We start from the raw sequence: 11,852 nt of genomic DNA on the forward strand, positions 1-11,852 counted from the left end.
GATGGACGGATTAATAATTGTCAGAGGCCAGTGGTCGGTTTCACAAAGACAGTCCTAAGTTAGGTCCAGTCCTAGGCCTCTTTAGGAGTTATCACAAACTTAAGGCTAGTTCTAACTTAAGACTAGTCCTGGGACTCTTTAGGAGTTATTAAAAACTAACTTAGGACTAGTCCTCTAGGTAGGACTCTTTAGGAGTTTTAAAAACTTAAGGCTTGTCCCAAGTTAGGATGAGTAACTCGTCCCAACTCGAGATAAAGACTTACTAGTCTTATATCTTTGTAAAATCCACCCCAGCCATTGATTTCACCAAACTCTTCCTAACTTAGGATTAATCTTAGGACTTAGGATGAGTTCAATTCCATATCCGTATACGTTAGGACCCATTGAACCCGTTCTAAGTTAGGACGGGTTACTCGCCCTAACACGAGATAGGATTAATCCTAGCGTTTCGTGAAATCGCCTGCAAGGCCACTAAACCTTGGCATAGGCTCGGGCTCGTATAGGTGCCCATAATGAGAAAAACCGCCTTGCCCTTACAAGAACAAAGCATGATACTTGTATGCAGCCCTCCAATCAACCTAAAACTGTCCACAATCACATCCTGGAGTTCATCAGAAAACACTCTCTTTTGCTTATTTAGTAGCAAAGTTTTTCAGGTGACCAGTCATAGACAATGCACTTAACGCAGTACATGTATAGACCTTATACATTGCTGTCATCCAGTCACGAAACAATCAAATGCATAGATTTATTTGCGCGGCGCACAGGATTGGCCAATGAACAACCTGCTTTTGACCTTTAGATGAGGGCGCCCTACTGAAATGACATCATGTCCATAAGGTTCATTTTAGCTAAAGCAGAACGGATGTCTTAAATTTTGAGGTCCTTGTTATTCTCAGATGTTTTTGTTGTTTCAGACTATGACTCCATGACTCTGTGAATCTTGTTGATTCTTCCAATTATCTCTCCTTCCCTCTCGACCAATTTATCTGAAATTTCACTCTGCAAGAAAAAGAACATAACAAAAGCAATCATGAACAAATGATTTAGAAAACAGTTATTAGGCATTCATTACTTATTCAGCTATAGACCCTTGCAATACGCGCAGCGTACTCACATGTGCCTATCCTGGGTGTCAAAATGGTATACAAACATGCACAAAAGAGAGTTGACACCCACAATTATGCGCATTGTTCGGGGGCGCGTTCTGTGTTGTGTAAGAAACCAATATAGATAATAGCTCCCCCTTGCAAAACGCGAAACGCTACAGGTAAGCTGAGGTCACCCGCTTGTTTTTACCCACAGAGAACAGCTATTGTCCAATGATCTGCCTCCTTTTTGAGAATGTGACGTCATATGCAATGGGTCTGTAGCGCAGAAAATTGCACATGCACAGTAAGAAGGGAAAAGTGATTCAATTAATCACAGAATTTGACAGTAAGCAGAGCCATGAAATTGGGCTTTAAAGAATCCCATTACCTGTAGGCCAGCGAAGAGCTCCTTTGATACGACGTCAAACATTGCCTTGACTTCATCAGCTGATACACCGGCGAGAACATCTTCTTGTTTCCCAGCATCAGCTTCCTCTGGGGCTGTGAGAGAATGCAGTTGGGAGTAAATTTATGAAAGTTACTATGGAATTACTTTAAAATAAAATGGACCTGCTCGATGAATTAATATACAGATTTTTCACATTTATGAAAAGTTCAACCCTGTTGACCTGTTTTGGCTTGTTTCTCCACAATGATATTTTTGACAAACGACTTATTTAGTTTGATCGCATCATATTTGAATTGATTGAAAAGCTTTATCATGGCCAACAGTTTAATGGCGAGTCGATCAAGTGCACCTGGAGGTTTGGGGGGGGGGGGGGGGGTAATAGAGGTCCCTGGGGCACCCTAATATCCAGCTCTTACCTAGGTCCTCTTCAACCCTCGGCGTCTTCTCAGTTTCTTGAGTCTCCTCGACATCGTCCTGTACCTGAGGTTCAGGGGTCGGAGTAGGAGGGGCGGGTGCAATATGCTTCAAGTACACCTCCTCTCGAATACCCTCATCCAGGGGTGGCGGGTAGGGCATCGCGGCGGGAGGGAGCACTTCAACTAAAAGCTGTTGACCAAAATTATTTACATTACAGTATTTGTATAAAATTCACTTCAACGAGTTTAACCGCCAAAAATGTTGTTTTCATATTCACTACCTTATGGAGACCGAGAACAAAACAGAAAAGTGAAAACAAAGGGTCTACATCATAGAGTTATATATAAGAACTAGAGCGCGCACTGGCCTATATACGCGCCCCGGCATGCGCTCAGGCGGCCATTTTCTAAGTTGACAAAACAGCTATCTCACAGCATGTGTTTGTGCGGCCATTTTGTAAGTTGAACAAACACATCGTGTGAGCATTCAATAAAAAAAAAATCAAACGTGTATTTCATATTCAACGCGCGTGCAGAATGACGCGCTTGTCATCTTGCGGTCCCGTGGCGTTTGTGCACGAAGCATCACTCGTGCGCCCTCTAGTTCTTATATATAACTCTATGGTCTACATAGGGGGAATTCTAAAGACTGGGTTTCTTTACAAGGAATTTTGTGTGTAAAGTCAATAGGAGGTTCTTAACTACAGGGACAAAGGAAACAACAAAGGATGTCTCCACAGGGATGCAAACATCAGAATGTGTCGGTAGACCTTTTTAATCTATTTTGTAAAAAGTCACCAGACTGTGTGTATGTCTGTGACCAATTTTAACTGCCCTTGGAGTGGGATAATATTTGTTGTATATACCAATTAATCTGCTCGTTATATCTGCCAACATATTTTGGGAGGGTTAGTTCTTGAACTTGTAATCTACTTACCTCTGTCCCGACAATCTCTTCCGTTCTTTCTGAATGAAACAGAAACTCATACATTCTATGATGTTGGAAGAACCTGAGTAAGAGAATATTATATTTTGTTAATCTAAGGGATGTTAAATTTGCATCGGGATAAGGAATATTATTTGGTTTTACCATACCTCAGTGTTTACTCACACATTGTTGTATGGGTAGAACCAAACAAAATGCTTTGTAATTGCTTTTTTTTACATCTTGTTTCCGTGCATCGTTTACCGTTTGGTGTGGAAAAACTGGCTAGCTTGAAGTTTGACATCATCCTTTAAAAAAGAGATTTGTTTTCTTTCAAACTTAAATTTTTTTCTTAAAACTGCACAATTAATTTTCACTCAAATTGTGACAGATGCTGCCATTTAAACATTACAAACATATAAATACTTTCACATCTCGAACAATGCACAAAATACATGTAAATGAAAAGTTGTGTGCACATGGCTGATGGCGTGATTTAGTGTCGAGATCCTGACAATAAGTTATTCAACATTTTTAATTAACTAGTGAAATATCACTAACTGATGTTTTTTTTAAAATATGATCTTAATGTTTTGGGTCAAAATTGGCAAAAAAATCAGACCTGACATCTTGAAGAATATTGAAACATAAGAAAAAATATGTTTTATTTTTGTACAAATCTTGATAACTTACGTAGTCTTCAGGAAATCTGTGATTGTTTTGGCGTGATCCAAATCAAAGAAATCCAGACCTCCACTCTGGCTGCCATCCTCAGTCCCAATACCCACAAGAAGTTTACGAAACTCGCACAAATTGTCTGACAAGGACAACTGTTTATCTGAAAGAAATAAAACAATTTATATCTAAAAAAGGTTTGGGGGAAAAATACAACTTTCTGAAAAGCTCTTTGTAGATCAACTCAATCCATACACTTCTACTAGAAACCTCCGTTCAGCTAACAAAGACACCCTTGTAATCCCTAATATTGCCACCAAACTATAATGGTCAATGTAGTTGTAAATTTTGCTGCACCTCATTTATGGAACAATCTCCCTCTACACATCAAACAAGCTGCCACTGTCTCACGTTTCAAGATGAAGACATTACTGGCTGGTCACTGTTAACATTATGAGAGGGTGCTATAACTATTAAATCCAAATTGTAAGTATATTCCCAGAGTTTGAGAACTCCATTCAAGTTACAATACAAGCGCAGCAAGATGGCTGAAATAGCGTCAATTTCACAGTGGCACAAATTTCTTGCACTTTATAACCTATTGAACCTCACATGACAATGTTTCAGCCAACCAGAATACACAACCAACAAGAGGTGTGAATAGCATCCTTATTAAAAGCGTATTTCAAACCATCATGTTTAAATCCTTTCAGATTTGTTTTCTTTCTTTTTCCTATAGCTTAGTGTACAACTAAGTAGCATACCTTTGATGTTTTCAAGAAGAAGATGGAGTATAGAGAAGAACCCAGATATTTGTTGTGTGGTGAAGCCTTGCTCCTTGGCCCACCAGAATCCAGTCACATAGTAGTCGAGGAGTATCGCCTCGCCCAGGTCAATCTCTGAGTTATTCAACTTCATTATGTCTGCCAGTTTGCTAGAAGGGGGGTAGAGATAAAGACAAAACATATATGACAGAGATGGTACTTCAGCTAGAAAGTACATACAAAGACAGTTCTGTGTACAGTTGAGCTCCACCTTCAACATTGGCTTGTCAATGCAAACAGTTGACCACTAGACTGATGAAGCTCTTTTGGTTCTGATCAGCAGAGTGTGGGTTTGGGTCTCGGTCATGGCACTTGTATCCTTGAGCAAGCTACTTTTCCAGAATTGATATGTCCTTAGGACAGGACATTAAGCCGCAGGTCCCTTGTACTAGAGCTGGTAGTGCCTGTGAAAGAACCCAGGGGTCGATTTCACAAAAGTTTAGGACTAGTCCTAACTTAGTCATAGGAGATATTAAAAACTTAAAGCCATTATACACTTTCGGAACAGAAACAAAAATGGTTCACAGATTTACAAATAACCTACAGGGTTTACAGAAGGTAATGGTGAAAGACTTCTCTTGAAATATTATTCAATGAAATGCTTTACTTTTTGAGAAAACATTAAAACAATTATCAGTTCTCGATATCGAGAAATGTGGAATTCTTTTAAACACATGTCATGACACGGCGAAACATGCGGAAACAAGGGTGGGTTTTCCCGTCATTTTCTCCCGACTCTGATGACGGATTGATCTGAGCCTAAATTTTCACAGGTTTGTTATTTGATATATAAGTTGTGATACACGAAGTGTGGGCCTTTGAACAAAACTGTTTATCCAAAGTGTCCAATGGCTTTAAGGCTAGTCCTAAGTAGGACAACTCTTGTCCTGAGACTAGTCTAAACTCTTTGTGAAATCCACCACAGAACACTTATCATGGAAGAGTAGGGAGTTAACCTGGTGTTTGTGATTCACATAGCATAGCAAGCACCCTTGTTTACTGGTTCCTCAGGCTTGTGAGCTAGCTACAGTGATTCACTTCACTAAGAAGGTATCCTTTGTTTAATTACATGAAATATCATAACTATAACCTGCGCAGTTGATGGGTTAACCTCACTTTGAAATGATTCTTAGAGTGGGATGTTTTTTTAAATATGGTGTTAACATGTGTGCACAACCGTCTGTAAAAACTGGGAAAAAAGGACTGCGGAGTTTGGGAAACTCAGAAGAAGTTATTCATTCTTTACTTGTGATAAAACTTTTAAAACTTCGTCATTTTTACCTTTCCACATCTTCCACAGAGAGATCTTGAAGCGCCAGTGTCTGAGTGTTAGACAGGACATTCCAAGCTAATGATTTTCCCTTCTCAATAGCTTTAGCTTCATCGTCCTTCAGAGTATAAAATAAGTACGTGATTACAAATAAGATTCTGACATTATTTATGTACACAAAAAAAGTGCTAAGATTGCTGCAAGCTTTTGGTTTTCGAGTTAATGCCTTCATTAAACTTTAATTTTAAAAACAATTGTTGTGCCCTTTTAAAGGCAGAGGACACTATTGGTAATTTCTCAAAATAATATAGCATAAAACCTTACTTGGTTACTTGTAATGGGGAGAAACGGCTCCCTCTGAAGTGACGTAGTTTTTGAGAAAGAAGTAACTTTCCACAAATTTGAATTTGATACCTCAGATTTCGAATTTTGAGGTCTCTAAATCAAGCATCTGATTTGAAAGCACACAACTTCGTGTGACAAGGGTGTTTTCTCTTTCATTATTATCTCTCAACTTCGATGACCGATTGAGCTCAAAATTTTAACAGGTTTGTTATTTTATGCATATGTTGAGATACAGCTGGTGAGAAGACTGGTCTTTGACAATTACCAATAGTGTCAAGTGTCTTTAATATTTTATTGACTATTGTTGGAAAGTTTTAAACATGAATGATCTTGGGGAAAACCTTTACAAACACATGCCCTCGTGTTCACCCTAATGAGATCGGAGGCTGGTCATCTCGCCACCTAGCAAGCTGGCCACCAACAAAGTCGCCCCCTACAAAGTCGCCCCCTAACCGGCTCGCCCCGAGTCGTTACAAAGTCGCCCCCTGACAATGTCGCCCCCAAACAATGTCGCCCCCTAGCAAAGTCGCCCCCTGACAATGTCGCCCCCAGCCAATGTCGCCCCCTAGCAAAGTCGCCCCCAGAAAATAGTTAAGGATTCTTTTGGTAATATAATGGCTTAATTATTGTATCGCTATCGGAAAGAATATAAAGTACTTTGTTGGTGCCGAGCTTGTCAGGTGGCGAGATGACCAGCATTCATGAGATCAACAATGCACCAAAATGGTTGGTTCAATTTCAAATGAAATAAATTAATGAATAAGCCTCCTCTCCACATAAAAAATAAAATAATGTTTTTGTTTATTAATTAGATATTATAGTTCAATTCATTATACATTTGGTGAGCCCCCCCCCCCCAAAAAGGGGGTAAATTATGTCTTCAACCCTCCCCCCCCCTACAGTAGAACGGTTATTAATCAAACTTGTGTTGTGTGTTATGTTATGTTAATGTTATTGTTGTGTTGGTGTTTTGTTGTTAGTTAGTAATTACTTTAAAAAGTTCTAAGACTAAACAGTTCTTCATTTAGAAATATTTTTTTTAAGAACTTTTGAAAGCCCCAACCAAAAATGAAAATGCATGGTCGGATAGGCAATACATTTTAAGCTACACTCCATGCACTGTTGTTCTAGACCGACACTGCGACAGTACTGCACACAGCAGCAAAAGCCACCCCGTCCGTCATTAATTGTCCGTACACACACACACCCGTCCGTTAAGCTCTCTATCTCTGCTGCCTGCCGTGTACAACGAACGGGACACACAGACAGGCCGGACGTCACACGAACGACAAGACTTTCAAGTAACTGTAAAGTGTTGAATATTACGACAACAAAACGTATTTTTAACATCAATTAAATCACTATCTTACACTCAATGTTTTCCAGTCTACGTCTTTATATGCATCAGAGCCTTTCCCGGTTATTTGGATGCTTATTTGGGACGTTTTCCCCTTTCCCCTCTTGGTTGATGTGGACGCCATTTTGTAACTAAGTGGGAACACAACGACTGTTTTATGAGTTTTAAAAAATTTTGGCGGGGCGATCGCCATCGAGTGTGTAGTAGTAGTAGTGCGCCTCACTTGCGGCAGTCGGTCTATCATGGTCTCAGGTCACGATTGATTTGCTGTGAATGCTTACATTCAAGTGATGCTTTTTCCCTGAAAAATAGCGTGGCACATTCCACAATTCTACATAATTTTGTTGTTATGTTCCTCAATAGATTGAGTGGGAGAGTGCGCCCGGAAAACGGACTAGGCTCATTTTTTTGCAGGCAGTTGAATCCAGTGCATTTTTCAGATTTTAGTTTCCGCACTCTCAAATTATTTTCAAACAAAATTACTAATTTGTTACTCCAACGAAATATTTAGGCTATTAATTTTGCACAAATTTTGCTAATGTTTCACTTGGGCCGGGTCCGGCCACCCTCTCACAAAGGAATCTTACACACAGTTTCGACCCACCATGGAGCAATAAACTAGACCCACTTGCCCGCCGATCCGGCTCTAGCCCATTGGGGCCATATTCCCCTACGAAAAATGACCAGTTAACAAAAATAAAAAGGGGATCTACCTTTTTGTAGAACTTTGATATATCTTGCAACTGAAATGAAAATTACACAAATTAGGCTAGATAATGTTTTATGAAAGAGTGAAAAGGCACTCTTTGAAGAACATAATGAGGGACAACTCTTTTGAGTGGTCTTCCACACTTTTTAGATTGAAGTTTGCATCTTTTTGAGTGATTTTTCACTCTGTCCTGTAGTGAAACCTCTCTAAAAGAGTGAAATTATCACCACTCTTTTTAAAGAGCCATGTGAGGGACAACTCGAAATGTAAAGAGTGGTGTTTCACTCTTTTACATTTAGAGAGTAAAAATGTGTCGTTATAAAGTTAGTTAATTCCTAGGGTTTTTGTTCTTCTCGATCAGGCCTACAGATTGACAACATTGCTTCTTTGAGCACCAACCGACCGTTGGTAAGCAAGAGGCTGTCACTTCGAACTCTCACAAAGGCCTGTTATAACCGAGTGACGTCATAGGCAAAAAGCACGACCACATTTCACCGTGATGGGGATAATGTGACGGACATCCCGCTTATTTTTTGCTAACAATAAAATATTGAAGGTATGAAATTTTACCCGTTGTAAAGTCTACCTCAATGTAATTGTATGGCCTAATTATACAATTTTGGAGAATAATAATGAGCAAGTATAAATGATCATTGCTAGCGGGGCTCTCCCACTCAGTGGGTATTTTGTAGGCCTATAAGCGCAGCAAGGCTTGTGACTTACACAAAATAAATGCAACGAAGTCTCTAGAACTGAAACTTTGTAAAGATAGGTCTATATCGTCGTCCTCGACGTTACAATTTTGATGTTCTTATGCACCGAAATTAAATCCCAACCCAAAAACTGCAAAAGAACTTTTCTCCGTTTTCAGACCATCCAAACTGCCCCATGGATAAAATGCGCCAAAGAATCTCGCATGCCATACTAAAAAATGGTTTAAAATGGAATAATATATCGTCAAAGTGAACCCCTTCTTCCACACAAAGTCATCGTTCCTAAAAGCTTTCGTCCCCGCCGGATTCCTATAGCCTTGCTCCACCCCGGGCGGTGTCCCAGGGATTTCCGTCCCCGGTGATTCTGAGAGAGTCCCTGTGACACCGCGGCACTCACCATTCGAGCCGAGTTTGCAGACGGGACAACGGCGATAGATGCCCGACGTCTCCCCTTGGGTTGTGCATCAACCTTTTGAGAAAAACATTCGCTGAAAGTTAGTAAACAAGCAGGTCTTGCTCTGTAAACTTTCACTAAAGTAACTACACTCAGGCTGCGGGCGCTTTATAGAACACAAAAGCCAAACCAACAATGCTTTGTTTAGCGTCCTGTCACCCTTCTTCTTCTTGTGTCAATAATTTGGGAGGAATTTGAAGTGATGTATTTAGTGCAACAACTTGAAATGTCCTATTCATTTAACATTCATATAACGTGGATGGGGTGTATAACCTATATCGTTATCTTCATAACACATTAACCAAAAATAGTTAATGGCCTGACGTTTCGACCTATCTCTCAGGCATGACAACAAAACACATGAACATGTAGCCTAAGACACACAGGTGTTGAAGCGGAGGCTCATGTTCTGCATGTGTTAGGGTCGAAACGTCAGACCATCACCAATGTTTTATAGGCTATAGGCTCTAAGGTCCAGTTTGCAGCAGCCATTTCTATCATTTGTCATTACAAAAACTTAAGTGATATATGCCATTATGTTTAAAAGTTGTGCATGGTGTGGAAAAAAAGAAATAGCTATAATGTGTAATTTCTTTTATAAGGAATGTTCGGACCATGCACAACGGCTCATTTCAGCGCAAATACTCGTATCCCAAAAAGAGATGTACAAGTGACCCGCATGTTCACTTTATAGGTAAAGTTACTTTAAAATAATGATTGTCAAAACAGTTATTTATCAACATTTATAAAGTCACCTTAGGAGCTCCTGTGGAGTCATCAAAACTCCGCTGTCTTCGCCTGCTTGCCATTTTTACTCCGTCCAGACTTATCGAGTGCCAGATGCTTTATGAATGGGTCCTGATCCTTGCGATAAAATAACAACTCCAGGGACGAGGCCCAGGCCGGGTGGAGGATGAAGTGCATGGAGTGGGGGAGATCGATCGTACCTCTAGGCACTGGATCCAGACAGAAGTCACGCTGGCAATATTCCATGCCATGCATACAATTAATATGGGGGAAAAAACTTATGTGTGCATCGATGTTGACTTATGAGCTTAACGACAACTTGTCAAGTACTTCTCGTTTTGTATGACAAGTGCTTGCCCTTATTAACATAAAGAAGTTATGTGGTAATTACCCAATTAGACAAACGGGTTGCTAGGACACTACGGTGCTTCGACACAAACTCGCCGATTACTTGTATGCACTGCCGACCCGCTTGAGCTATCTACATACGGCTAGCCTTTTCCTGATCGAAACCATGCTTCTCGAATGCAAGTTCGTCCAAAAATAATCCTATAAGCCACTTTTTGATTTAGAGTTTACACCAAAAGTCATAACGAACAAAATTAATAACGATAAACGCATTAACTGAACTAAATAACCGGGGGAGCCGAGGAGGAAATTGCCAAAACAAAGTTGTCGAGGACGTCACAAGGCAAAACACATTTTTTTTTACCAAATAAAATCCAACTTTATCAAAGCACGAGAAAAAGTCATTTGCTTCAAGTGTTTGTTTCATCAACTTACTTAAAATCACACAATTCAATCCAGTCATCTTCGCCAGATTAGATCTCAACGACTTTCATGATCTGATTATGGGATCATTTAAATCCAACTTGGCAAGAAGGCATTCATCCAAGGACAAATCTTGGGTTTTGGGCAGTTTCCAAGATCCTTCCCGCCTAGAATTTGTCAAAGGTGTTCTTCTTTATTGTCTCAGGTGCATGGAGTGAAAAAAAGGGCAATAACGTGAACAACGGAGGCTAACTCCTTCATCGATCTGAGGGGATTAAAGGACAGTTTAAGTGGCAGTGTTTAGAGAGATTAGTGGGGGATTTGATAAAACTAGCACGGCATGGGGTCTAGAATGCGAATGTTTCAACATCAACATGGATCTTTCTTTTGTTTACAAACATTGGGCAGTTATTTTGTATGGAATGTCTTGAGCTAAAAAATGAATAACTCGGTGTGGCATGTGATTCTGTCCCCCGTACGGCGAACTGTACAAACTACTTCTGATACTTCTATTTTCTTTTTGCAGTGAAAGCCGCCCACAGATTGGACTTGTGGACAAGTCGTTATTGGTCACACGCGGTGAGGAATAGTCGAGTTGTGGCGGTGCTATGGGGAGATCGCGAACTGCTGGTTGGCGACTTTGGAGGGTAGAAGTCGGGCAATCAGCAGTTGGCACGAGAGCACCGCCAGAACCCGACTATCTCATCGCGTGGGACCATTAACGACTTGTCCAAAAGTCTACCCACAGGTTGGCAAAAGTGATGTTGCAAAAAAAAAGTATCTTGCATCGGTGAAAAACACGGGTTGTCGTCATTAGATGATTGCGCCCTCTTTCAGTGCTGGGTTGTGAACTATAACATTGGTGTCTTGACACAAGACTAACATCTAATAACAAAGACTAATATTACTCTTGGCAGGATGTAAGTTTATAGGGTGGCGATCAGAGGTCATTTTCATAGAGATGCAGCGAAGTGCTCAACAGATGTCTACTAGGAAAACATGAGTAGGATGCCAGTCAAAGACATGACAATTTGGCTAAAACCCTTTTTTTGAACCAAGAAGTGATTTTGCTTCTTAGTGAATTCGTTAACTTTTCTGCTTCAGCAGCTCAGAACTGGCATTAGTATGAAGATCAGGCACATCATC

The 11,852-nt window shown here is 40.3% G+C and overlaps 1 protein-coding gene across 1 annotated transcript; it reads right to left on the minus strand.

Annotated features, from left to right (window-relative positions):
* Positions 1-284: 284 nt before the first annotated feature.
* LOC117294850 (ciliary-associated calcium-binding coiled-coil protein 1-like) lies at positions 285-7,442 on the minus strand. Its single transcript, XM_033777390.1, has 8 exons — positions 7,326-7,442; positions 5,622-5,728; positions 4,281-4,450; positions 3,535-3,679; positions 2,854-2,926; positions 1,917-2,106; positions 1,480-1,592; positions 285-1,002 (listed from the first exon to the last, which is right to left on the minus strand). The coding sequence occupies exons 1-8, from the start codon at positions 7,434-7,436 to the stop codon at positions 919-921; spliced, it is 993 nt and encodes a 330-aa protein (XP_033633281.1). The 5' UTR covers positions 7,437-7,442; the 3' UTR covers positions 285-918.
* Between the last annotated feature and the right edge of the window lie 4,410 nt (positions 7,443-11,852).

The sequence above is a fragment of the Asterias rubens genome, chromosome 9 (assembly GCF_902459465.1).
Source record: "Asterias rubens chromosome 9, eAstRub1.3, whole genome shotgun sequence".
Taxonomy (NCBI): Eukaryota; Metazoa; Echinodermata; class Asteroidea; order Forcipulatida; family Asteriidae; genus Asterias; species Asterias rubens.

What these genes read in the sequence shown, in the direction of transcription:
- LOC117294850 (XM_033777390.1), bottom strand. Translation starts at nt 7,436, where the DNA reads ATGGCGTCCACATCAACCAAGAGGGGAAAGGGGAAAACGTCCCAAATA. An exon ending in TCTTCTTGAAAACATCAAAG is followed by an intron (nt 3,680 to 4,280) that starts GTATGCTACTTA and finishes TATTTCTTTCAG; the next exon opens with ATAAACAGTTGTCCTTGTCA. An exon ending in AAGAGATTGTCGGGACAGAG is followed by an intron (nt 2,107 to 2,853) that starts GTAAGTAGATTA and finishes TTTGGTCAACAG; the next exon opens with CTTTTAGTTGAAGTGCTCCC.